Below are 25932 nucleotides of genomic sequence, written 5' to 3'. Positions count from 1 at the left end.
GCCCATGATGTCAAAAAGAGAAATGGCCTGTCAAGAGTCAGCCATTTTCTTGTACCGAGTGCAGCACAGGATTCAGTGTTACTTTGTCTCACATAGACAGGTTAATCTTGCCAAACACATAGCTAATCGGCATACATGCATGATTACAACACATTTGAGCTTGTGTCAATGATTATACATACACCTCATACTGTACACATAAACAGTGCTGATTCACGGTTTTAAGTCAACATGAAAGACAAAATGCAACCCATTTTACTTCTGTAATATGACAGATTTCTGAGTGAAATTGAATATTAAATAAGAAAAAAAATCATCAGAAACTGATTAGATATAGAGGGGAGAGGCTGAAAAGGGAGGGATTTATGACATTTAAAAAAAAGCTGTGGTGAGGCAAATATTTATTTTTTTTTTGCACTGATGAATAACATATAATAATGGACAGGGACATTCATATCAGACACATTTAGCATTAAAAAAGCATCTAGACAAACTGCGAAGGAACTGAACAATATGAGCACAATATGGCATAATATAAAATTATATTAACTCCCATGTATCGTTGCTAATATAAACACACAACAGAGTTCTGTAGCGATGACGCATTAGGTCAACCCATAAGTTAGCATTACGCTGGTTCCCTTGACAAAAAGCCAGTAAATAACAAATGTATTTGAGTAGTGAACACACACCTGGAGAAGCCCGGGGGGTTTGGTGACTTGCTCAAGGGTCTCACCTCAGTCTTGGTATTGAGGGTGGAAGAGAGTGCTGTACATTCACTCCCCACACCGACAATCCCTGTCGGTACTGAGACTCGAACTCACGACCTTTGCGTGACAGAACTTCCACAGCACAAACAGAATGACAGTTACAAAAAAATAGGAAATAACAATATACAAAACATATTTTAAAAAATACACAATATACAAAATAGACATTATTACTGTTTTTACTGTATTTTACCAAACAAATGCAGATTTGGTGAGCAGGAGACAAAAACAAAAATATTTACATAAAAATTACAAAAACGTATATTTACATGTACATTTTTAAATATTGTGGACTTGCGAGGCCTGTTCAACTGCAAGAATATTCATTTAAAATAAATAGAATTCACCAATACTCAAGAGTTTAAAAGAGCGACAAGCCACTAATTATTTGGCACACTTAACAAGTATGATGCCATGATCAAAAATGACAATTTCCCAAGCAACACCACCCAGATGATTACTATTTGGATTTTCAAGACCTTTATTGAATTTCTAAATTTGTGTAATATTAATCTCAACAGATGAGAGACAGTAAAAAACAAAAGGAAAAACAACAATGAGTGCTAGCTGAAGCCCTGAATGGGTAAATCTGAAGCATGGCATCTAAAACAGCACTTTACATTAAGAGATGTTTCCGTTGCTGTGATAAAGAAAATACGATTTAAAAAAAATTCAATCAAAACTAATCCTTCTTAAATGAAAACCCTCCCGATCTAAATGCCTCTGTAACCACTCAAAGCAACTTTACAGCAACGTATAATGAGAAACAAGGATAACACACTTATTATCTTATGTTACGTTTGTGCAAGCGACAAAAGCTATGGAATAATCTAGCAGGTGGAAAACTAATTTTCCTTAATGGAAAAAAAAAACAGCATTGACCTCCGACCAATACTTATAAGTGAACTTATTAAGGTTTTGACAGTGCCTGAATTTTTAGTCATAAGTCTCAAACATTTCTACAATGGAGTAATGCATTTAACAAATGCTGTCAGATCTGATAATCAGCTGAAAACACAATCGTTGCAGATTCTGCAGACTGTCAGCACACAAGGAAAAAGATGTCATTAGTTATAGAAGCGCTAACGGTTTAAGCTGAATAGATTGACAATGACACATTTATAGAGTTGCAGATGAGATCTTAAATCATACCAACAACCATAAGTGTGTGTTTGGCAAATAAATAAACATCAAGGCATCCAGTATGTTTTGTTCAAAGAAAAAAAATGCCTTTTTCAGTTTAGGGGAAAAGTGTGGCATTAAGCTTTTGACACAGGAAGTAGTCCGAGAAAGCATTTTTCAGGTTTCTTGATTTTAGGGAACATCTACTATACAAAAATAAGGCCACAGTTATTTGCCCTTAAGAACCGTTCTCGCTTTTCAATTGTTTGCAAGCTGGCTCTTCATTATCTTGCCCATTTGACTCAAGAGGTCTCTTCTTTGGACTGGCTTGTTCTGTAGAAGAAGAGAATACATTACTGTTTGTTTGTTTATATATATACACAATATTATATTTTATATTTTAAAAAGTTGAAGATATATCTTTGATTTCTATATAATAATAAAATTGAATGAGCTTCACTTTGCTGGAAAAAAAGCTGCAATATTCTGATAGTTATTGTAATTTATACCAATAATGCGTTTTGCCAGACTATGCCTTAAGTATTTAATATAACACATCTAAATGTTTTTTTCAAAATGACCAGGCATGAAAACTTGGTGGTAAAGAAAAATGTAATGAAAATACATATTTAAAACTACTATATTATATTCAAAACTTCATGCTTAATTCATTGTGATCGTAATTCAACTATTTGTGAATTTTACTAGCAACTTCAGAGTGAAACTTGTTTCTACACCATGTTGTCAGTGGATTTGTCATCAATCAAGGGGAAAAGAATGGCCCTTTTACCTTCATCTCCCTCTTCATCGCTTTCAAACTTGGTCTTCTTTCCCCTGAACTGGGTCGGTTCTCTTCCTCCTCGGTCTCTGCGTCCTCCCCTGCCTCTTCCACGACCCCTGTGACCTCCTGCAATCACAGGACACGGCGTGGCACAATGTGTTCAATTGTGAGATTCCGTGGGTTCAGACACCTGCATGTGTTTACCGTGTCTTCTGGATTACCTCTGCCTCCTTTACGTTTGTTCATGGACTCCTGCTGATCCTCGATGATTTTCTTCAGAGTCTCCATTTCTGCGTCTCCCTCCAGTACCTCCCACTGAACAACCTGCTCTTTAACCTTGGGATCCTCTCCTCCGAGAGCCTCACGGACCTTCTGCAGGGCCTCCTGGGCATTTGAGTGGAACAGGATTGTGCCCTGAGGAGGACATCAAAGACAGAAGTTAATGGAGGAAGACATCTTCAAGGAATAATTCATACTGCCAAAGGAGGTTGGTAGTTTTTTTTTTTTTTTTAGAAAGCATGTCAGTAGAAACATTTATAATTGTTACAGAAGATTCAATAAATGTTGTTCTTTTGAACTTTTTATTAATCAAAGAATCCTGAACAAATGTCTCAGTTTCAGCACAACACAAAATGTTTTCAACACTGATAATGATCAGAAATGTTTCTTGAGCAGCAAATCAGCATATTAGAATGATTTCTGAAGATCATGTGACACTGAAGACTGGAGTAATGATGCTGAAAATTCAGCTTTGATCACAGACATAAATTACATCTTAAAATATATTCAAATAGAAAAAGAGTTATTCAAAATAGTAACATCAGAAACAGAATCAGAATCAGAATGAGCTTTATTGCCAGGTATGTTTACACATACGAGGAATTTGTTTTGGTGACAGAACTTCCACAGCACAAACAGAATGACAGTTACAAAAAAATAGGAAATAACAATATACAAAACATATTTTAAAAAATACACAATATACAAAATAGACATTATTACTGTTTTTACTGTATTTTACCAAACAAATGCAGATTTGGAATGTTTTCAACACTGATAATGATCAGAAATGTTTCTTGAGCAGCAAATCAGCATATTAGAATGATTTCTGAAGATCATGTGACACTGAAGACTGGAGTAATGATGCTGAAAATTCAGCTTTGATCACAGACATAAATTACATCTTAAAATATATTCAAATAGAAAAAGAGTTATTCAAAATAGTAACATCAGAAACAGAATCAGAATCAGAATGAGCTTTATTGCCAGGTATGTTTACACATACGAGGAATTTGTTTTGGTGACAGAACTTCCACAGCACAAACAGAATGACAGTTACAAAAAAATAGGAAATAACAATATACAAAACATATTTTAAAAAATACACAATATACAAAATAGACATTATTACTGTTTTTACTGTATTTTACCAAACAAATGCAGATTTGGTGAGCAGGAGACAAAAACAAAAATATTTACATAAAAATTACAAAACCGTATATTTACATGTACATTTTTAAATATATATATGTATATAATTCGTTTAAAATATGATTGTGTGCGCACATGTGTATACCTCATTAAATTAAAACATTAAAATTATACAACACCAGCTAAACAACAATTAACAAACATTCAATAAATAATCTTGAAAATAATGCTGAATGTGACAAATATTTGTGAAACATGTTAATTTCTCACCTCTTTAGCTCCTCTGGTGAAATCAATCCATTTGATCCGAGCATGATCTGAGAAGACCGCATGGAAATCCTCTCTGGAGGTCTGCCCCAATTCACCGGAGAACTTCAGCAGGCAGCCTCTCTGATCATTCAGGGATTTCTGGGTAAACAGAAGAGCCATATATTATTAACAGTCACATCGGAGAACTTGTTTTGTTTGCGTTTCTGCATGAAAACTCACCAGCTCTTCTTCTTCAGCTTGTTTCTGCTTGCCCTCCTTTTCGCTGAAACGCACATTTACCAATTATAACATCTTTTATCTCACTTTTTTGTAGAAAACGGTGTTGTGAATTACCCTTTTGCTTTAGCTTTTGCTTCCACACGATTCTGCTTCCTCTCAGCAAACTTTTTAGAAAAGTAGGCCTCTCTACAGACAAGAGGTTAAAGGTTAACACAGCTCTCACACCAGTATATTCAAAGCCATTCAGGTTCTAGGAAAACAACATGCAATGCTCGGAGACAAATGAGGAACTGAACTGCAGAAGCACCTACTTCATCATGACGATCATCTCGTTCCCTTTGTACTCTTTGACATCAGTGCGCTCCACTAAAGCCTTGGCAGCTTCTTCAGACTCTAAGACCACAAAGATCGATCCCTGCACACAACAATAGCAATGGAAACAGAATAAATTGATTAGGTAGACACAAAATTTCTATTTTACTCAAAGTAAAATAGATTTACAATCCTAAGTACAGTTTTCAAGTACTGTAATCTTGTCTGTCCCATTGTTTTAAAAAAAAAAAATATATATAAATTTCTTCATTTGTTTTCATTTATTGAAATCAAGCGGAAATCAAATAAAATATAAATTTTTAATGAAAAACCAACTTGAACAAAAAAAGTTGCCTTGGCAAATACCTGAAATAAAATAAGTTTGAAGTACAATGGGAGGAAAAAAACCCCAACTTGATGCAGAAACCATTTTTACTCAGAATAACTGCTAATAAATGTCACAATTAACTACAAAGAACTGGCGATATATTAAACATGAAATTTTGAAGACTGAAATACGATTTTCTTGTAAAACGTATTCCAATTATCTGTTTCATTGACTTTTTTTTTTACAGTGTACCTAATTTATAAAATATTAAATTAACGATAAATAGAAAAATTACAAAAAGGAACAAACTTGCTAAATCTAAAATTATAATAATTTTAGTAACGTTCAAAATATTAATAAATATGATAATATATAAATATTACTAAAATAACACTGGTCTGACCACAGAAAAAAAAAAAATCCTGCATTTTTCTTTTTGAAAGATATTTGTCCAAATGGTTTCCTTATTGTGTCACTTTAAAGTGCCCCATTATGGATTTTTGAAAACATCCCTTTCATGCAGTGTGCAACACAGCTCTAAGTGAATGAAAACATCCTGCAAAGTTTTAAATCTGAAAGTGCACCGTGTATAGTTATTGTCTCTCAAAAGAAAGAGTCGACTCTGAATCACTGAAACGAGTCATTTTTAAAACGAATCCCAAGCCGTTTCATGTTGACATCAACATGAAACATCAACATATTACCCGCCCACTTGTTAGGCTTTTCCTTGGTCTGAATGAAAACGCAAATTCATTCATTCATTCGCTGTTGGGAGCGTAAAATAGCGTTTTCCCCGGTAACGCTGTACACAAAGCAGCACTGTGCTCACAAACGCTGCTTTATCAGGCATTACGCGGACCAATCACCGCAGATTAGCGTCACGCAAAGGACGTGTTTGAAAAAATTAATAGTTGAGTGAATCGTTTGGGAGTTGTTGAGCAAACAAGGTAAAAATAAATGCATATTATAAAACAATGAAAGTGTTTTTTTGAACTTGCATGCATGTCAACCTGTTGTTGGGGACTCCCAAAACCAAAATATGAACCTTTCATTACCCATAACAGGGGCACTTTAAGAGCTCTTACACTTTAAAAGCCTTACTTTGAAAGTCTTCTGGGCTCCTTTCCTCATGTAGATGTTCTCGACTGTGCCTTTATCTGCAAACCACTCTTTAATCTCATCCAGCGTGGTTTCAAGAGGAAAACCTTTCTGTCGAATTTAAACATTAACATCAGTCAACCAACAGAAACAAAAGAGATGGAAAAACAACAGTATCAAATAATACAAACATGACATGTTAAAATGCAGTTTGTTTTAGAGCAAATGAGGCCGAAAGAGGAACTTCATGTCATTGTTCCCATTCGCTCACCATGTAGACGGATTTGTGTTTGAGCACATCCCTGTATTCCTCATTGTCCTCTGGAAGAGGTTTGTTCGGATTTCGTCTTATTTTGGTTTTGTCCTCGCTGATCTCCAGCAGACCCGTTTTAGATTTTTGCAGCGACTCCACAATAGCAGCTGCATCTGACGTGAGACTCTTTAGTCTGTGAGGACCAATACATAAATGAGACAAACAAAACAGCAGCAAAAACCCTGATGCCCAACGCCATGTGAGCTGACATGTGTCGAGTGTTATTTTTAAGGGTGCACCGATATGAAAATTTTGGCCGATACGATATATATTTTTTTTTTTTTTTTTTTTTTTTTTTTTTTTTTGAAGTCTGTAAGCACTTAAACTGTTTCTGTTTTGCACTTTCTATAAAAGTAACATCACAAACCTGTATTATAAGCATAACAATTCAAATAAAAGACTATGATGACAAATCTCGGTGAAGCGAGTGATTCTCAAACCACGTGTGAGTAGCATTACGTTCCAGCAGAACTACTGCATGCCGCTTCTGTTTTAAACTGAGTGCTGACTGTTGAAGTGAATACATCCAGTGTTAAATAGCACTAAAAATAACCTGTCTGTAGGCTATAAATTCAGTCAATAGTTGTTATGAATCTTTATAAATCACGTACGCCACGCGCGCCACATGTCGCAGAATGACACTGAACAAACATCGCGCGCCCAATCCGTCATTGCTGTTTTTCTGTCCAGTCTGAAGCATTGCGACACTGTAAACATCATGGGAAAACAAGCAATGTTGCAAAAACACCATACTCACTTTATCTGCGCTCTGATCCGTCGAATCTCAATCGAACGCCACACTAAACGCTCTCCGAACGTGAATCAAGGGGGTGGCGTCGCGTTGTTATGACGTCACGCAGAGACCGCGGGGAGCATCATGGGAAAGTGAGTTCAACACGGAACACACTCATTTCCTGACTCTTGTATTTTTATATAAACTTCGAGCTTTTTTTTTTTTTTAAATAATTTAAAATGACTTCTTCAGTTTTACCATGCTCCTATGTGCTACACTCTAAAAAATGCGACTGCTCTCCGATGTAGGTCAAGACTCGAGCCATATACTCGGTCCAGCGGCCTCTCTGGTACGACTTCTTCAGCCAGTCCGGTAGCGTCTGCTCGGGAGCGGAGCGGAGCACCCATGTGTCGCTGTTGTCATCCACTATAGTGTGATCGAAGTCGAACACTACTAAGGTCTTCATTCTGCGCTAAAAACACAGTATTGACATAATGACCGACAAACAGATGTTCAATATCCAACATATATGTATCAGAAAGTCAAGTAACGAGATGCACGTAAGCAAATCAAATATATACTGACCTGAAGCTGCAGCTTGACTGAATTATTCGATTTCGTTAGCGATTCTGAGATCGACACTAACTTGCTTACAACACAAAGCATGATTAGTCACCGCCCCTCAAGCGATGGCTCGTCTCTGATAGGCCGTAGCTCACGTCACTCAAATGTCTTGGGACGCTCCGATTGGTCACTCGAATCGTAAGCACTTGGGTCGTTCTTGCTTTGTTTCATTCAAAAAAGTGAATTCCGAATGAGAACGGAATTGTCTTAAAATATAGACACTGCTAGTAAAATATTTTAGAATAGTAGTCAAAGTTATTAATAATAATAATAAAAAAAAAATATATATATATAGTTATAAAAAATAACGCACACTGAGACATCAATAAAATGTCTCAAGCATGAATACAGAGGGGGAAAAAAATATATCACCATAACTGATTAATCAGTACATTAAGGCAATTGTTTTATTACATGTAGGGCTGAAACTATTAGTAGACATTATCGACAATAAAAAAAAAATTGTCGACAAATATTTTTGTTGTCGAATAGTGGTTTGATCTCATATGACTTAAAGGGGTCCTATTATGCTTTTTCACTTTTTCAACTTTAGATAGTCTGTAATGTTGCTGTTTGAGCATAAAAAAAGATCTGCAAAGTTACAAAGTCCACTTCAAAAAGGAGATATTTTATTTAACAGAAATCACTTTTCAAAAACTACAACGAACGACTCGTTTGGACTACAACGCATATTTTCCGGGATTTGTGATATCACGAATACCGACGTGACCTGGTTGAGCTGCACTAGAGAAGGCAACGAGTGTTATCACGGTTAGTCGGAGACACGCTAGCTTTCCCAAGGCAGACAAACTTAGAGTGGTTACAATCATCCGGGTTTAAATCGCACTCAAATTGATTTGATTTTGACGCAATATTTACACTGAAGCTGCAGCAGGTAAGGGGCGTGACAATCACAGCACATTTCGTATTTCAGAAGGCGGGCCTTCATTTGATACACTACAATGTACGTTTTTTATATTTAAAGAGTTTTTATATTTTATATATTTAAAGCAAGTTTTTTTGGTCAGTGTAGAGTAGCGCTTGTAGTTTGTCATTTCTCCGATCACAAATGCAGACATGGTTTTATGTTTACCCGGCGCGATGCAACGCAACGCGTAAAAAGACAGTATAAGTCATTATAATCCACAATTATGTCCCCACTGGATGCAACGAATGCCTCGTTTATAATGGGTTTTCATGTTTTTGTCTCGTCGCTCCGGCCGTATCACAGTATGGCGAGGGGCGTAACATTTCCATCACACGCTTGAGGTATTCAGCCAATCATAACACACTGGATAGCTGGCCAATCACAGCACACCTCGCTTTTCAGACCAACAAGCTTTGTAAAAATCGAAGCGTTTCAGAAAGGCGGGGCATAGAGGAGAAACAATAATGTACAGTATGTGGAAAATAATGTGTCTTTAACTTTAAACCACAAACACATTTCATTACACCAAATAATGTTCTTTTTATCAACATCCTATGACCCCTTTAATGGAAGAGCCTGCAATAACGCGGTTTGACCAGTGTGGCGCTGTAGCGCAAGACTGTAATTTAGCTCTCCCGGATGCAATTCCAGAAAAGACAGACAGACTCAACGAATGTGTAAAAATGTGCTGCACACTTTCCTCTCAATAACAAAATAAACACACAAAAAATGACAGCATTGAGAAAACAGCAGTTAAGAAAGCATCTTATCATAGCGATGTGGATAAGTTTGCACCAGCTCTGCAATCGGCACTTTTTTTACTGTAATACAATTTACAGTATTAAACAACAACAACAAAAAAAGTCTCACAGTGTCAGTCTGGCTTTCGCTTAGAATTACAACTTGATTTTCTGCTATAAATCATCTCTCCAGTGTGGAGCTAGCTAATGATAGAATATTTTTATTAGTGAATGCATAAATAAATACAAATAAATAAAAATCATTATATTAAAGTGATAGTTTGGTTTTTGCATAGATTAAAGCTTGATCTAGCTCAGGACTGTTTTGATTACTATGACACTATAAGGTGTTTTAAGAGAGCTAATGTTGTGAATAATGTATCGAAAAAATGTCTTTGCACTTTTTGTTCCATATACAGTGGGTACGGAAAGTATTCAGACCCCCTTAAATTTTTCACTCTTTGTTATATTGCAGCCATTTGCTAAAATCATTTAAGTTCATTTTTTTTCCTCTTTAATGTACACACAGCACCCCATATTGACAGAAAAACACAGAATTGTTGACATTTTTGCAGATTTATTAAAAAAGAAAAACTGAAATATCACATGGTCCTAAGTATTCAGACCCTTTGCTCAGTATTTAGTAGAAGCACCCTTTTGATCTAATACAGCCATGAGTCTTTTTGGGAAAGAGGCAACAAGTTTTTCACACCTGGATTTGAGGATCATCTGCCACTCCTCCTTGCAGATCCTCTCCAGTTCGGTCAGGTTGGATGGTAAACTTGGTTGGACAGCCATTTTTAGGTCTCTCCAGAGATGCTCAATTGGGTTTAAGTCAGGGCTCTGGCTGGACTATTCAAGAACAGTCACAGAGTTGTTGTGAAGCCACTCCTTCGTTATTTTAGCTGTGTGCTTAGGGTCATTGTCTTGTTGGAAGATAAACCTTCGGCCCAGTCTGAGGTCCTGAGCACTCTGGAGAAAGTTTTCGTCCAGGATAACCCTGTACTTGGCCGCATTCATCTTTCCCTCAATTCCAACCAGTCGTCCTGTCCCTGCAGCTGAAAAACACCCCCACAGCATGATGCTGCCACCACCATGCTTCAATGTTGGGACTGTATTGGACAGGTGATGAGCAGTGCCTGGTTTTCTCCACACATACTTCCCTTAACCAGGAAATTAACGTTCTTAGAATTGACAAGACAGTTGACCCTGAGTGGTCAGCTAAATATCTACAGTGGATCTAAAATATGAATAGTTAATTATAACTAGTTATGGTTAATTATTCATATTTCCCCATGAGCTGATTCGCTACATAATCCACAATTATGTCCCCACTGGATGCAACGAATGCCTCGTTTATAATGGGTTTTCATGTTTTTGTCTCGTCGCTCCGGCCGTATCACAGTATGGTGAGGGGCGTAACATTTCCATCACACGCTTGAGGTATTCAGCCAATCATAACACACTGGATAGCTGGCCAATCACAGCACACCTCGCTTTTCAGACCAACAAGCTTTGTAAAAATCGAAGCGTTTCAGAAAGGCGGGGCATAGAGGAGAAACAATAATGTACAGTATGTGGAAAATAATGTGTCTTTAACTTTAAACCACAAACACATTTCATTACACCAAATAATGTTCTTTTTAGCAACATCCTATGACCCCTTTAATGGTAGAGCCTGCAATAACGCGGTTTGACCAGTGTGGCGCTGTAGCGCAAGACTGTAATTTAGCTCTCCCGGATGCAATTCCAGAAAAGACAGACAGACTCAACGAATGTGTAAAAATGTGCTGCACACTTTCCTCTCAATAACAAAATAAACACACAAAAAATGACAGCATTGAGAAAACAGCAGTTAAGAAAGCATCTTATCATAGCGATGTGGATAAGTTTGCACCAGCTCTGCAATCGGCACTTTTTTTACTGTAATACAATTTACAGTATTAAACAACAACAACAAAAAAAGTCTCACAGTGTCAGTCTGGCTTTCGGTTAGAATTACAACTTGATTTTCTGCTATAAATCATCTCTCCAGTGTGGAGCTAGCTAATGATAGAATATTTTTATTAGTGAATGCATAAATAAATACAAATAAATAAAAATCATTATATTAAAGTGATAGTTTGGTTTTTGCATAGATTAAAGCTTGATCTAGCTCAGGACTGTTTTGATTACTATGACACTATAAGGTGTTTTAAGAGAGCTAATGTTGTGAATAATGTATCGAAAAAATGTCTTTTTGTTCCATATATGGCTTACAAAAGGAGATGTTAGGCAGAATCTCTCTGTAATCTCATTTTGTGTGCCAAATATATTTATTTGTATTGTAAAAAAAAATCATTGTAATTGTACAATAGTAATATAATTATTTGACATTCACTTCAAAGCTGACGTGATCACCTTGTTTTATTAATTAGTTACAATATGTGCAACTCAGTATTACCAATAACTAATTGTAAAAGCAGAATAGAAGCCTACTGATTAATTAGTGAAGTAATTGACGATTAGTCAATTAACTGTTGTAATGATTGTTTTTTTAATCGATTATCAAAATAATCATTTGTTGCAGTCCTTCTCATTTGCTCTGACATGCACTGTGCGCTGTAAGGTCTTATATAGACAGGTGTGTGGCTTTCCTAATCAAGTCCAATCAGTATAATCAAACACAGCTGGACTCAAATGAAGGTGTAGAACCATCTCAAGGATGATCAGAAGAAATGGACAGCACCTGAGTTAAATATATGAGCGTCACAGCAAAGGGTCTGAATACTTAGGACCATGTGATATTTCAGTTTTTCTTTTTTAATAAATCTGCAAAAATGTCAACAATTCTGTGTTTTTCTGTCAATATGGGGTGCTGTGTGTACATTAATGAGGAAAAAAAATGAACTTAAATGATTTTAGCAAATGGCTGTAATATAACAAAGAGTGAAAAATTTAAGGGGGTCTGAATACTTTCCGTACCCACTGTATGGCTTACAAAAGGAGATGTTAGGCAGAATCTCTCTGTAATCTCATTTTGTGTGCCAAATATATTTATTTGTATTGTAAAAAAAAATCATTGTAATTGTACAATAGTAATATAATTATTTGACATTCACTTCAAAGCTGACGTGATCACCTTGTTTTATTAATTAGTTACAATATGTGCAACTCAGTATTACCAATAACTAATTGTAAAAGCAGAATAGAAGCCTACTGATTAATTAGTGAAGTAATTGACGATTAGTCAATTAACTGTTGTAATGATTGTTTTTTTAATCGATTATCAAAATAATCATTTGTTGCAGTCCTAATTGTGTTTTTTCTGAAATATGTTTAAAATGGAAATGAGGTGTTATCTAATTAAATTCGTGCAAATTTTCGCACATTTCCAGAAGAGAACAGAGAATCCGAAGATTGGATAAAGCCAGGTTCCAATGTCCCATTTCATTTTGTTGACATATTAAAGGTTTTTACAGAGGAGTTTGGAGATCCCTTTCGGTCACTCCATACTGTCAACAGCAAGAAAAATATATATTTTTAGGTAAACAATGTTATATAAATTAGGCAAATGATACATGAACAAACCACTCTGTAATAACCTTCAGAGTATAGATACACTCTAAAAAATGCTGGGTTGTTTCAACCCAACTTTGGGTCAAATATGGACTAACCCAACCATTGGGTTAAATGTTTACATTACATTTTTAACCCAAAAGTTGGGTTAGTCCATATTTGACCCAAAGTTCGGTTGAAACAACCCAGCTTTTAGACTGTAGAAATAAAACTGAAGTTGTTGTATGCAAGTGCTGCTGAGGAGGAGAACTTTTGAAAAAAAAAAAAAACTTTTGAGAAGATCTTTTAAAGATATTGTAATTGAAATCTACAGATGCAAACTATTCCTATCATTAAATGTGTATTTTGGATGTTTTCTTTCCAAAATTCTAAAAGAAATGTTATGGAAGCAAAATAGCTCAATTGTGAGATGCATGAAAAATACAGAAATGCTAATATTAACGCACAATGGTAGAACTTTTTAGATATAAAACACTAAAATCAATTTCAGACTTTATATTCACTAAATATTAAATTTAATGTTATTAAATTATTCATGCTTTTAAAGGTTTGCTGGAATGTACCTAAAATACCTAAATCTAAAAATAGGTGAAATGTGTAAAATAACCAATATCAGCCAAAACAGATAAATGAAAAAAAATCTCTTACCAATATATGCTGCATTGCACTTGAAGAAATTAGGAAGAGGTTTCAATCAACAGGACCACTGAAAGTGAAGTTCACAGGTTCAGTATCAATTTTTATTTGTCAAATTAAACAGAACCTAACATTGTCATCTCTTTACAAACAGAAAGCCCTTACAAAACTCCAAGGTACTCAAACATGTCCCCAACAAACCCCTTTTAAAAAACACAGCTCAGATCGAACAGAAAAGCAATTAAGCAACCATTTTCACTAAACGTTTATGTCGGGATATGGGCAAGAAAATGAAAACAAATGTCTGATAAAAGCTGGACAAATATAACCGATTCAACTGAAACAAATTAGGATGCAATTGGTATCAGCCATTAAAAAAATATTCCAGGCGTTCAAGAGAAGGGCATGCCTGGTTCACACGATGACTAAAATATGTCTCTTTGTATCCATCATTGTACAGCAAGTCATTGATGGGGAAAAAGAAAACAAAGAAATGGAGTGGTACATGCAGTCTCTCAGTCGCTGTCACTGGAAGAGGAACCCTTTTTCTTCGCATCTTTGCTTGGACTTTTAGATTTGTCCTTCGCTCTCTCTTTAGATTTCGGACTCTCGCTCCTTTTTCTCTTCTTCTGTTTATCAGCATCGCTCTCAGAATCGCTGCTTTCACTGTCATTCTTTTCTTTCCTCTTCCTGCCGCTCTGTCGATCATCTCGCTCTCGGCTTCTCTGTCTCTGGGAGGATCGTTCTTTGGAGCTCCTGTCTCGTCCTCTGCTCTCTTTGCTCTTTGACTCCTCTGCACTCTTCCTCTTGTTTCGGTCTTCTGCGTCTCTCCCGTGGTCCCGTCTGTCTCGCTCTCTGCTTCTCGACCGGCGAGATGATCTTCTGTCCCGGCTGCTGCTGTGGCGTCTGTCACGGCCTCTGTCGCGTGATTGGCCATGCTTGTCGTGGCCTCTAGACCTGGACTTGGACCTCCGTGATGCATCGCGACCCTTTTCTCTGCTCCTAGATCGGTCACGACGCTGCTCTCCATTCTTCTTCTTTTCCACCTCCTTCAACTTTTCCTTATCATTCCCTTCCGGATGTTGTTTGGTCCTTTCTTTGCTTTTGTCTTTTTGTTCACCCTCCTTCTCTCGCTCTTTGGCATCTTTCTCTTTCCTGTCCTTGCTGCTTGAGCGTCCCCGTTTGTCATCTGCTTTGCTGTGCTTTTCCTTCTCTCTCGTCTCGTCTTTGCTCTTGCTCCGGCTGCGAGCTTTCTTCTTTTCCGCATCAGCATCTGTCTTTTTCCGTGCATCCCTATCTCTGCTTTTGGAGCGATGTTTGTCTCTCTTCCTATCTCTTCCTCTTGAGGGACTGTGTGATTTTTCCCTCTTTGCATCTCTCTTTTCTCGTTCAGAGTTCTTTTTTGCTGCTTCTTGTTCTGAAGCTTTGTTCTCACTGGCTGGTTCAGTGGCTTCTGTCCTTACCTCTGACATATCTCCTCTGAAAAAATAAATAAATAAATACATGAAAGATTTATTTTCAAGTAAGAATAAAAATTATAATAATATATTTATTTACTAAATTACATAATATAGATAACACTTGAGTGCAAGTAATGTTTTGGAACAGCACAAGGGCAAGTAAACAATTTCACTTTTGAGTGAACAAATCAAGTTTATTAACTTCTCATTTCATGAATCCTGGATGCAATATTTTGCATGCAGTGTCAAATTGCACATACTTGTCCCCTTTGATCCATCGATCCTGGGTGGCAGCTGTGTTGGCTTTAGCTTTCTGTGTCCTTTGCATTTCCTGCCTCCAGTGTGGAGGCGTCTCACTGCGGCGAAACCGATCCCATGACCGCGAGCGAGATCTAGATGGTGTCCGGTAGCGCTGCAGAAAGTAAAAAATAATAAAAATGAGTTTCAGTTTCTTTCAATAAAAATCAGAAAGAAAACGTGTAAAACAAAGCATGCATCGTTCAACAGTTTGGGATCAGTTAATGTTTTTTTTTATATTCAGCAAGGATGCGTGAAATTGACCAAAAGTAACAGTAAAGACATTTATAATATATAAAAACAAAATGCTATTTTAAACTAATGTCATTCTTTTGAACATTATATTCATCAATTAATTCTGAAAAAAAAAAATTCATAACGGTTTTTAACACTGATAATAAACAGAAATGTTTCTTGAGCAGCAAATCAGCATATTAGAATGATTTCTGAAGATCATGTGACACTGAAGACTGGAGTAATGATGCTGAAAATTCAGCTGCGCATCACAGGAATAAATGAAATTTTAATATGCATTAAAATAGAATTTTTTTTTTAATAGTTAAAATGTCAATATATTACCGTTTTACCTGGATTTTTTTATCAAATAAATGCAGCCTTGCTAAGCAGAAGAAATGTCTTTGAGAAATCTTACCGACCCCAAACTTTGAGTGTATTAACATTTAAAACTCATGTCCCCGGTTTCACAGACAAGGCTTAAGCCTAGTCCCAGACTAAAATGCAAGTCTGAGCTGTTTCAACTGAAAGAAACTTGCACTGATTGAGCTTGAAATATGTCAGTGCCCTTGTTTTGTCTCAAGATGCACACCAGTAATGTTTTTTCTAAGGCATGTTTATAAAAATTACTTTAAAATCCTAATTGAACTATGGCCTAGTCCTGGTTTACGCTAAGCCCCGTCTGTGAAAACGGGCCATGATCTGCCTTTCACAGCAAATCATAATAATTCTCTCACCCTCGGTCCTCTTCCTTTAATTCTGCGCCCTGACCTGGTCATCACCAGTCTCGTGCGGTTTGGCCGGGAGTTCGCCATGGGTCTGGAATTGAATTTACAAGTTACGAACAGGAGTTTTATTAATTTATGATTTAAAGGTGCAGTAGGAGATCTTGGAAAATGCTAACTTTAGCCTGATAGCACTGAAAGCGAACGTCCCACCCTCCCTGCAATCGCCGTCCAAAGCCACGCCCCCTGAACGCATAGACGCTAACAGACCAGAGTACCAGAGACAACATTACTAGAAGAGGCTACATCAGCCGTTCTCAATTCCAGCCCATGTTCCAAGATGAAGTAAACCCCTGCTCAGGGAATAGGGAGCAATGAACACGGTGTAGGGATCATATCGATCGGAACACAGTTCATGCACATTACATGTAGCTCACTTCTAATGAGTTGGTTATCTGAATCGGTTGTGTTAACTAAGCGAGACATGCAAAATATGTGCGCGAGGACTGGAATTGGGAACCGCTGGGCTACATCATGCGTTTAGAGCGTTTAGATTGGACGAACATTTCTTGGTCCTACGCCTTCTCCAGAATATATAAATACAGACAAATAAATTTAGACCAATGCTATTTTAAACTAATGTCATTCTTTTGAACATTATATTCATCAATTAATTCTGAAAAAAAAAAATTCATAACGGTTTTTAACACTGATAATAAACAGAAATGTTTCTTGAGCAGCAAATCAGCATATTAGAATGATTTCTGAAGATCATGTGACACTGAAGACTGGAGTAATGATGCTGAAAATACAGCTGCGCATCACAGGAATAAATGAAATTTTAATATGCATTAAAATAGAATTTTTTTTTTAATAGTTAAAATGTCAATATATTACCGTTTTACCTGGATTTTTTTATCAAATAAATGCAGCCTTGCTAAGCAGAAGAAATGTCTTTGAGAAATCTTACCGACCCCAAACTTTGAGTGTATTAACATTTAAAACTCATGTCCCCGGTTTCACAGACAAGGCTTAAGCCTAGTCCCAGACTAAAATGCAAGTCTGAGCTGTTTCAACTGAAAGAAACTTGCACTGATTGAGCTTGAAATATGTCAGTGCCCTTGTTTTGTCTCAAGATGCACACCAGTAATGTTTTTTCTAAGGCATGTTTATAAAAATTACTTTAAAATCCTAATTGAACTATGGCCTAGTCCTGGTTTACGCTAAGCCCCGTCTGTGAAAACGGGCCATGATCTGCCTTTCACAGCAAATCATAATAATTCTCTCACCCTCGGTCCTCTTCCTTTAATTCTGCGCCCTGACCTGGTCATCACCAGTCTCGTGCGGTTTGGCCGGGAGTTCGCCATGGGTCTGGAATTGAATTTACAAGTTACGAACAGGAGTTTTATTAATTTATGATTTAAAGGTGCAGTAGGAGATCTTGGAAAATGCTAACTTTAGCCTGATAGCACTGAAAGCGAACGTCCCACCCTCCCTGCAATCGCCGTCCAAAGCCACGCCCCCTGAACGCATAGACGCTAACAGACCAGAGTACCAGAGACAACATTACTAGAAGAGGCTACATCAGCCGTTCTCAATTCCAGCCCATGTTCCAAGATGAAGTAAACCCCTGCTCAGGGAATAGGGAGCAATGAACACGGTGTAGGGATCATATCGATCGGAACACAGTTCATGCACATTACATGTAGCTCACTTCTAATGAGTTGGTTATCTGAATCGGTTGTGTTAACTAAGCGAGACATGCAAAATATGTGCGCGAGGACTGGAATTGGGAACCGCTGGGCTACATCATGCGTTTAGAGCGTTTAGATTGGACGAACATTTCTTGGTCCTACGCCTTCTCCAGAATATATAAATACAGACAAATAAATTTAGACCACTTAACTTAATGATTGCTATCGGGATGTGAAGAGAATTTCAACCAACATAAAAAATGTTTCTGAAGACAATCACCTATTGCACCTTTAACGCCATATCAGCAGCAGTGGCTATATTCATGGCAAGAGGAAACATTTCAATTTCACAATTTAATCGTATATTTACGAACAGGAGAGGAAAATAATAAAATCACACAACATAAACATTTCATCCATGCCTGTACAACAAATGATCCTGCACAACATTACTGAATGAAGTATTAAAATATCACATCCTACCTGTCCCTTTCCCTCTCTCTCTCTCTTTGTCTGTCTTTTCCAGAGTCCTCCTTGTGCTTTTCTTTCCCCTGCTCCTCTTCTTTGGCCTTCTGGGGGCTTCGCCTCATTAGGAAGCGGTTTTCTGGAATGGGCGGGACTTCCTCTGGGCGGATGGTCGACACGGATTGGGGATCAGCCTCTTCCTCATCAGACCTACAGAAAAAGACATGTTAAAATTCTTACACTCTTCTGAAGAAGTTGTGGACAGAAGGCAAAAACAGCACCAAGTGCAAAAAATGAAATGAAATCTATTATCTATTCACAATACTATGTAGTGTATGAAAATAAACAGCCATCTGAAATTTTTTAAAGAAAGGAAAACCCACATCCTGTTTTGCTCTCATCACAGGTTGTGCATCCAAACAAACGCTATAGATTTCTGGTGCGAATTCACCAGTCTAGTCAAATTATGCAGATGCCCTTATCCTTAAAAACCATGAGTAAAACTAGACAAAGATAAATGAAAATACATCCCAGGCTACATTAAAAATTACTTTCAGCAATGAACAACATGGTTTGTACAAAATAAACAAAAACACGAATTATTGGCTGGCAAAATAATTTCAGACATTGTTATATATTATTGATACATTTTAAATGTAGAACTTTAAAAGACTGTTTATTTTGTCAGTGATAATTTTGGTACTGTGTTGAGCTTTTAGTAATGATGTGCTCAACACGTGGAAAGTAAATACTTCAAATTTTGAAGCATTTCATGTTAGCGTTGTTGCAGGGTGAAAGATTCTCATCATAAATGTGTAAAAGGTGACTGTACCCTTTCTTGTCTTTCTTCTTGTGTTTCTGTTCTTTCTTTTTCTTGTGTTCCTTCTTATGTTTCTTCCGTCGTTTCTTCTCCTTCTCTGATTCCTCTGAGTTCGAGGAGCTGTCGGAGGAAGAGTCGTCGTCACTCTCGCTGGATGACTGATGCTTCTTCTTTTCTTTTTTTGCTGGATGACAAAAGTTGAAACACGCTTTCATAATTTGACTGGAAAAAAATGTGTCAGTATGAATAAACCAAGATAAAATTAAAGTGTGATCAATTGATGTGCCCTGATTGTACCCAAGTATTAAATAAGTTCATTTGTTCATTCTTAATTAAGTGACAGTGGCTCTGAATGCTTTAGTTTTGAGTGTAGAAGTCACTACAAAATGAATAAGATGGAAAAAATCTAAAACTTTTGGATGGCCCAATGTTTTATTCCTTCATTTGAGTACCACTGTTTTTGATAATACATTTGCATGAATTATAACGATTGCGCACACACACACACACACACACACACACATATATATACATATACAGTATGTGTGTGTATTATCAAAAACAGTGGTACTCAAATGAAGGCATAAAACATTGTGCCTATATATATATATATATATATATATTCATTATTTTATTATTCATATAACACTTTTTTTGTTGCTAAAGTGTCTAAGCTTAATGATTTAATTTAATTAGACAATACTTTTTGATTACTAAAATTGTACTTAACCATTAAAACAAAATCCAGAAAAATGATAACAGAAAATGTATTTAAAAATAAATAAATCTATAAAAAAAAATAGAATTTGGAAAAAATAAAACTGATTTCACGGGGCCATAAGGAAGCATATTTCTACACAAGTACGCAATAAAAATTTAAGGTAAAACTAATAACGTAAAACATCTAAACATTTCTAACCTTAAACATGAGAAAAGAAAATATGCAATATCACCTTTAGATTTTGGAACAAGTTCCCCACAGTTGAGCACTTTGACCTCGGTGTAGGGTCGGCTGTTGGTATCTGTCTTCTGACTCTCGATCATCCGGATCACCTCCTGGCCGGAGATCACCTGACCAAACACCACATGAATTCTGGGGAAAAAAGCAACAAAACCTGTTAAACACTGCAGAAGATATTTATGTTACCTAGGAGTTTATCAAAAATTACTAGTTGGTACATTACATCAGGGGTTTTCAACCTGTGGGGCGCGCCCCCCTGAGCATCAGTTAATTCAGAGACGTTCTCTTGTTGGGGGGGTGCGAGTGAAATTAGACCAACTTGGGGGGGGCGCATGTCCTAAAAGATTGAAAACCCCTGCATTACATTGTGCTGCACACTTACCCGTCCAAGTGAGGAGTTGGTTTTGTAGTTCTATGGTCAGGGACACAAAACAGTGAGGCAGAATGTAAATATAAATCTAACGAACACAAAAACAGTGATTAATGCACACCATAAATCGATTCCGGGTCATTATCACTTGCAATTCATAACTAGATCAAGACCAAACCAATGCACTGAGGTCATAAACATTTATTCTACATCAAGGCTGCAAAAAAGAAGATGGTAGTTTTCAAAGAGAATGGTACAATCCACTATCCAACAGGTCAGTAGTGACGCCCCCTAAAGCAGGGTATCTGCAGGATTTTTAGGCTCAAACTTAAGGTTTTTTACCTGCACAAATAAAATTAATACCATATGAGCGGGGTAGGGCAATGTCTATAGTAACATATTAAACTGTAAAATGACTGTAAAAAGCATGATTTACAGGTCAGATACAGGTTTTCAAAACAACGTTTTATAAAATGATAAAGCTGTAAAGAAGCACGTATGCTGGACTCACATAAAGAACTGTGAGCCATTGGTGTCCTTCCCTCTGTTTGCCATCGACAGCAGGAACTCTTTGGTATGTTTCATTGAGAAGCTCTCATCTAGACAAAAAAATAAAATGACCTGAATATTGAAATCAGTGTTGTTATTGGTAACTAAAATGATTAAAAACTGTTTAAATACACCTAAAATTAAACTAAAAGGACTTATAAGAAAAAAAACTTACTTAGAAATATTGCTATGGCAACTAACTGAAGTTCTAAAATTACTACAAAAATTAAAGCTAAATAGAAATTAGAAAAATAAATAAATAATAAAATTGACAAAAACACAAAACTTAAAATAAAAACTAATAATACAGTAATACAAGCTAATTCAATAATATTATTAAAACTATAAATGTATAAATAATACTAAAATGATGTAGAAATGGTTTCATGTTGACCCTTGAAGTCTGTGATTTATGAACCTGGTTAACCAAGTCAATGAAGAGTCATCTTAAAACGATTTACAAATTGGACATCACTGTGGAACTTAAAAAAAAACAAAACTGCAATATTTTATTAATATGCACATGCTTATGAAGTGGAAAAAATGACACTCACCTTCAAAGAAACCTCCATATATAGATTCACCACCTCTGCCATTTCCTGTAAAGGCAAACATTTCTGTCAGACGTCATCGCCCATAGGATATACATAATAAAAAATAGCAAAAGACAGAAGTACCTTCACTGAAGTCTCCTCCTTGTATCATAAAGTCCTTCACTATCCTGTGAAACAGACTTCCTTTATAGTGCAAGGGTTTCTGGGTAGTCTTGCCAATTCCTTTCTCACCTGGAGACAAAAAACCCCACAATGCATAAACACAGATTTTACTGCATTAAACGTTTTGAACCTAATGAGCTGTATTGTTAAAATTAAGGTTCCTATGACTAAAAAGAAAAAATGTAATTACTCAAGTAATAAATAAATTATAAAATATAAATATATAGAGATTAGGGGTGTGCGATATATATCGTCTGTGATAATATCGTAATTGTTGTTTTAACGATGTGCGATTTGACATTATAGAGTACTTTGCAAAAACCATTCAAAACACCCCTACAGAGCGCACGCACACATTACGTGAAGTCTAGACTAGTGCGTGTGCGCATTTAGTGCCGGTTTTCTCCAAAAATTACCATGATTACAAATGTGACATTGCATTCAATAAACTAAGTTCATTAAGAGACTTACGTTTTAGACACCATATTGCTTGTTTTTGCTCTATTTCGCCAACAAAAATCATTCCGAATACAGCCACAGCGCTGTTTTGTGTCTCTGAGCAACATGACGGTGTTTCGTTCTTGAATTAATCAACCGTTTAAATGATTCGGTTCAATCGCAATGACCTGCTGCCGGTTTTAATTTCAAATTTCGGCTTTTTCATTCTTTTTGATTTTTTTCATGTTTTAAATCATTTCAAATATCAGTAGTCAATGTTTTATGTTTAATATATCAAAACATTATTTATGCATTTGTAATTGCAGGTTAAATGCATTCATGTCTTGCATTAAACAAAATACATGTGTGTAAATACATCTAAATGCCACTACAGATGCAGCTTCTGTGTTGACTTAATTTGCTTGGTAACAGCCCAAATGTCTTATTATTCTAATTCAGTGATTAAATGTAAGAATTTGACTCAAAAGATAATGGACACTTTTAGAAAAAATGGCTTTATAAAGGTAAAAATGCCCATAAAATGCAAAAATCAGTTTAAACTTATTAGAAAAGATTAATTTCTATCAGTATGAACTGACCACCACACAGAATATGAAGAATATTAAAAACATTAGGAGTCAGCTGTCTTCGGCAGTCCTTAAGGTACCAGCACAATAACACACTCAGCAAAATATCGTCTAATTATCGTTATCGATAAAATCCCAGAAAATATCGAGATATCATTTTTTGTCAATATCGCACACCCCTAATAACAGATGTCAATCTATTTATCTATAAATACCTGTACACAGGCAGCGGAAGTTTTCACATGTCTTGGGACATGCCTCAGAGAAAAGCTCCATGACCACTCGTCCCGCTGCAGAAAGGAAAACCAGGAGAAAATGATTATACAGGGAAACTCATCCCACATTTTCAGGTACTGAAGAGCAGCTGTGTCTCACCTGGCACATTACTAATGCCAAAGTCAAAGAAGCAGCGAGGACGCTGCGCCTTCACCCCCATCGCACTGCAAGCACATAACACAACAAGCAGCACTATTACAGCAACACATCTGTGCTCACAGACTCAACACACCATCAAAACCTGCTTCACTAGTGTAACACGATTACACAAACTAACAGACTCCATGACCAGTGTTTGGGGTAACGCATTACAAGTAACTTGAGCTAAAGACGATCACCGGTAAACTGAAGCGCTCTTTTAACTTAACCAAACGCATTCTATATGAGATAAATCAGATATACATCAAATAAACACAATATTACAACGTACAATTGCACAAAAGGCTGCAAACGAACAGCGCGCATCTGAAGTGTCTCTGAAGGAAATCATGCATTATTTATCGGCTTTAAGATATCGGCCAAATTTTCTTATCAGGTCGATACCGATAACAGAAAAAATGAGCCGATATGGGCCGATACCGATATGGTGGCCGATATATCGTGCATCCCTACCAAAAATAGAACTTATTTATTTAAAACACAAACGAGCAAGCCCTGTCCAGATGAGCAAAAGTAACGTACCGCATTACTATCCATAAAAAGTAACTAAGTAACGTAATTAGTTACTTTATGTAGTAACGCAATATTGTAATACGTTACTTTTAAAAGTAACTTTCGACAACACTGACTACGACGGCCAAAACCTTTTGATCTGCTTGTGTATTATGGCATGTTTTTGACAGACTCTGACAGATACGCCATAGAGGATATCAGTATTTCATACTGCTCGTGTAGCAAGTCAATTATTGTTCATGTTATTTTCTTGCCTAACGTTAACGTTACTCTAACTGAGCGTCAACATCAGTGTCGGCACTTTCACTTTCAGCAGACTAGCACATTACAGCCATGAACATGTCTCATAAGTCTATTCGACGGTTTTGTATGTTACCTTCGAGATTGTAAACAGCTTTAGAATAAACCGACCCTCGGATGTTTATGTTCGTGCTGCTGCTTGTGTTCTCGAGTCTCCCTGCACTCAGCTAGTGCTAAAAACAGCAGCACAGCTTGAGTAGCCGTATTCGTTTAAACTGCATATTTATCGAATTCGCTTTAAGAAATCGGATAATTGGTTCTATTTGCTCATACCCGCGCTACAATCGCAGTGTTTTGCCTTTTAAAGATTGAATGACTAGCATGCTAACGTGCTACATGTGTCAATTAGGTTGAGATTTCCCTTTCGTTCTTCCCTTTTTCTACAAATCCTGCTGAAAAGTAATTTTTATGTCTTTGACAGGAAGCATAACTTACATGCTTGAATCAAGTTAAACCAATGCTACCAAAACGAAGAGGACATTAACAACATCGACTGTTGTTCTCGTCTCCTCGCCGCGCGCGCAGCTCTGTAAAGATGGCGCCGTGACGATCAGCGGTGCATTCTGGGTAAAATCATACACCGCCTGAACCAGAGACCACGGAAGCTTAAAGCGGTCAAAAATCAAATGGGATTTGGAGTTCATTTTCGTTTGAGTTTCATTATACAGATCAGTGGTTTCATCATATACAGTGGAGATCAAAATTAAAAAACAACCTAAGATGTCCTAAATTTCAAGGTCACTGCCTTGTCCTATTTGAAGTTATCCTAAGGAGTAGGAGGGTAGTTTTTAAGCATATTTCATAAATTAATTGTATTCTGAAGCACAGAAACTTGAATGAGATATTTGAAAAGTTCCTGGTGCTAATTTCCTTAATTATATGACAAACCCTAATTTTCACTGAGATTGCAAGACGGCGGGCCGCACTAAGGTGACTGAAACCCTGCAACAGGACGCGGTCCAGATGAAGGCCAAAGGGACGACCCTTTCAGCCACTGCAAGAGAAGCTGGTCATTCCAAATCTGATTTCTCGAATATTGCAGCTTTACAATAACACTAATTCAAGTCCCCCAAAAAGGCTGGTCATCCACGTAAGACAAATGCGAGAGAAGATCACGCGGAGTCTCTCAATGGGGAATCGGTTCAGCACTGCAGCTGGAATTGCTTGCTAGTTCAGCGCTGATCAGGGTAAGGATCTGTCTCGGCATGTTTAAAAGAAGCCGGACTGAAAGCACACTCTACAGTGACCAAACCTCTCATCAGCAGAAATAATCTAAATGCTAGACTCACCTTTGCTGAGGAGCATGTTGTGTGGAGAGAGAAGAACTGGTCCAAAGTTCACTTTAGTGATGAGAGCAAGTTTCATTTATTTGGGTTAGATGGGAAACATTATGTTCGGCATCAAACTGGGGAAAGACCGAACCCCGAGTGTGTAAAGAAGTGAGTGAAAGTTGGAGGAGGATATGTCATGGTTTGGGGAATGTTTTCTGCTGCATGGAAGGGTGA

At 36.9% G+C, this 25932-nt stretch overlaps 2 protein-coding genes across 3 annotated transcripts; both read right to left on the bottom strand.

Annotated features, from left to right (window-relative positions):
• Positions 1-1233: 1233 nt before the first annotated feature.
• On the bottom strand, positions 1234-6843 carry LOC107557125 (lupus La protein-like). The gene is made up of 10 exons (XM_016240455.1): positions 6839-6843; positions 6603-6777; positions 6335-6442; positions 4905-5008; positions 4708-4779; positions 4594-4636; positions 4375-4512; positions 2895-3087; positions 2683-2799; positions 1234-2225 (listed from the first exon to the last, which is right to left on the bottom strand). The coding sequence occupies exons 1-10, from the start codon at positions 6841-6843 to the stop codon at positions 2131-2133; spliced, it is 1050 nt and encodes a 349-aa protein (XP_016095941.1). The 3' UTR covers positions 1234-2130.
• A 7328-nt stretch (positions 6844-14171) lies between these two features.
• LOC107557136 (peptidyl-prolyl cis-trans isomerase G-like) lies at positions 14172-24992 on the bottom strand. Of its 2 annotated transcripts, XM_016240465.1 has the most exons (13): positions 24863-24992; positions 23555-23619; positions 23395-23469; positions 22116-22223; positions 21993-22037; positions 21401-21488; positions 20902-20931; positions 20512-20651; positions 19571-19742; positions 18757-18948; positions 17869-17950; positions 15584-15735; positions 14172-15342 (listed from the first exon to the last, which is right to left on the bottom strand). In XM_016240465.1, exons 2-13 carry the CDS (start codon positions 23613-23615, stop codon positions 14379-14381), a joined length of 2109 nt encoding a protein of 702 aa, XP_016095951.1. In that variant the 5' UTR covers positions 23616-23619; positions 24863-24992; the 3' UTR covers positions 14172-14378. The 2 variants fall into 2 exon arrangements, with proteins under 2 accessions (XP_016095951.1, XP_016095952.1); XM_016240466.1 differs by lacking the exons at positions 21993-22037; positions 22116-22223; positions 23395-23469; positions 23555-23619; positions 24863-24992 and having other exon boundaries at positions 20902-20977; positions 21401-21484.
• Positions 24993-25932: the final 940 nt, after the last annotated feature.

This window comes from Sinocyclocheilus grahami, unplaced genomic scaffold, assembly GCF_001515645.1.
Source record: "Sinocyclocheilus grahami isolate Dianchi unplaced genomic scaffold, SAMN03320097.WGS_v1.1 scaffold590.1, whole genome shotgun sequence".
Classification (NCBI taxonomy): domain Eukaryota; kingdom Metazoa; phylum Chordata; class Actinopteri; order Cypriniformes; family Cyprinidae; genus Sinocyclocheilus; species Sinocyclocheilus grahami.
The sequence above is the reverse complement of the archived record's forward strand: the minus strand, read 5'-3'. Positions and strand labels throughout refer to the sequence as shown.

Excerpts from the sequence above, each read along its gene's own strand:
- LOC107557125 (XM_016240455.1), bottom strand. Across the intron at positions 6,443-6,602 it reads AACACAAATCCGTCTACATG|AAAGGTTTTCCTCTTGAAAC; the intron begins GTGAGCGAATGG and ends TAAATTCGACAG. Across the intron at positions 4,513-4,593 it reads AAGCTGAAGAAGAAGAGCTG|AAATCCCTGAATGATCAGAG; the intron begins GTGAGTTTTCAT and ends CTGTTTACCCAG.
- LOC107557136 (XM_016240465.1), bottom strand. The coding sequence starts at position 23,615 with ATGGGGGTGAAGGCGCAGCGTCCTCGCTGCTTCTTTGACTTTGGCATT. Across the intron at positions 20,932-21,400 it reads AATGGCTCACAGTTCTTTAT|AACTACAAAACCAACTCCTC; the intron begins GTGAGTCCAGCA and ends CCCTGACCATAG. Across the intron at positions 17,951-18,756 it reads AGAGAGAGGGAAAGGGACAG|ACCCATGGCGAACTCCCGGC; the intron begins GTAGGATGTGAT and ends ATTCAATTCCAG.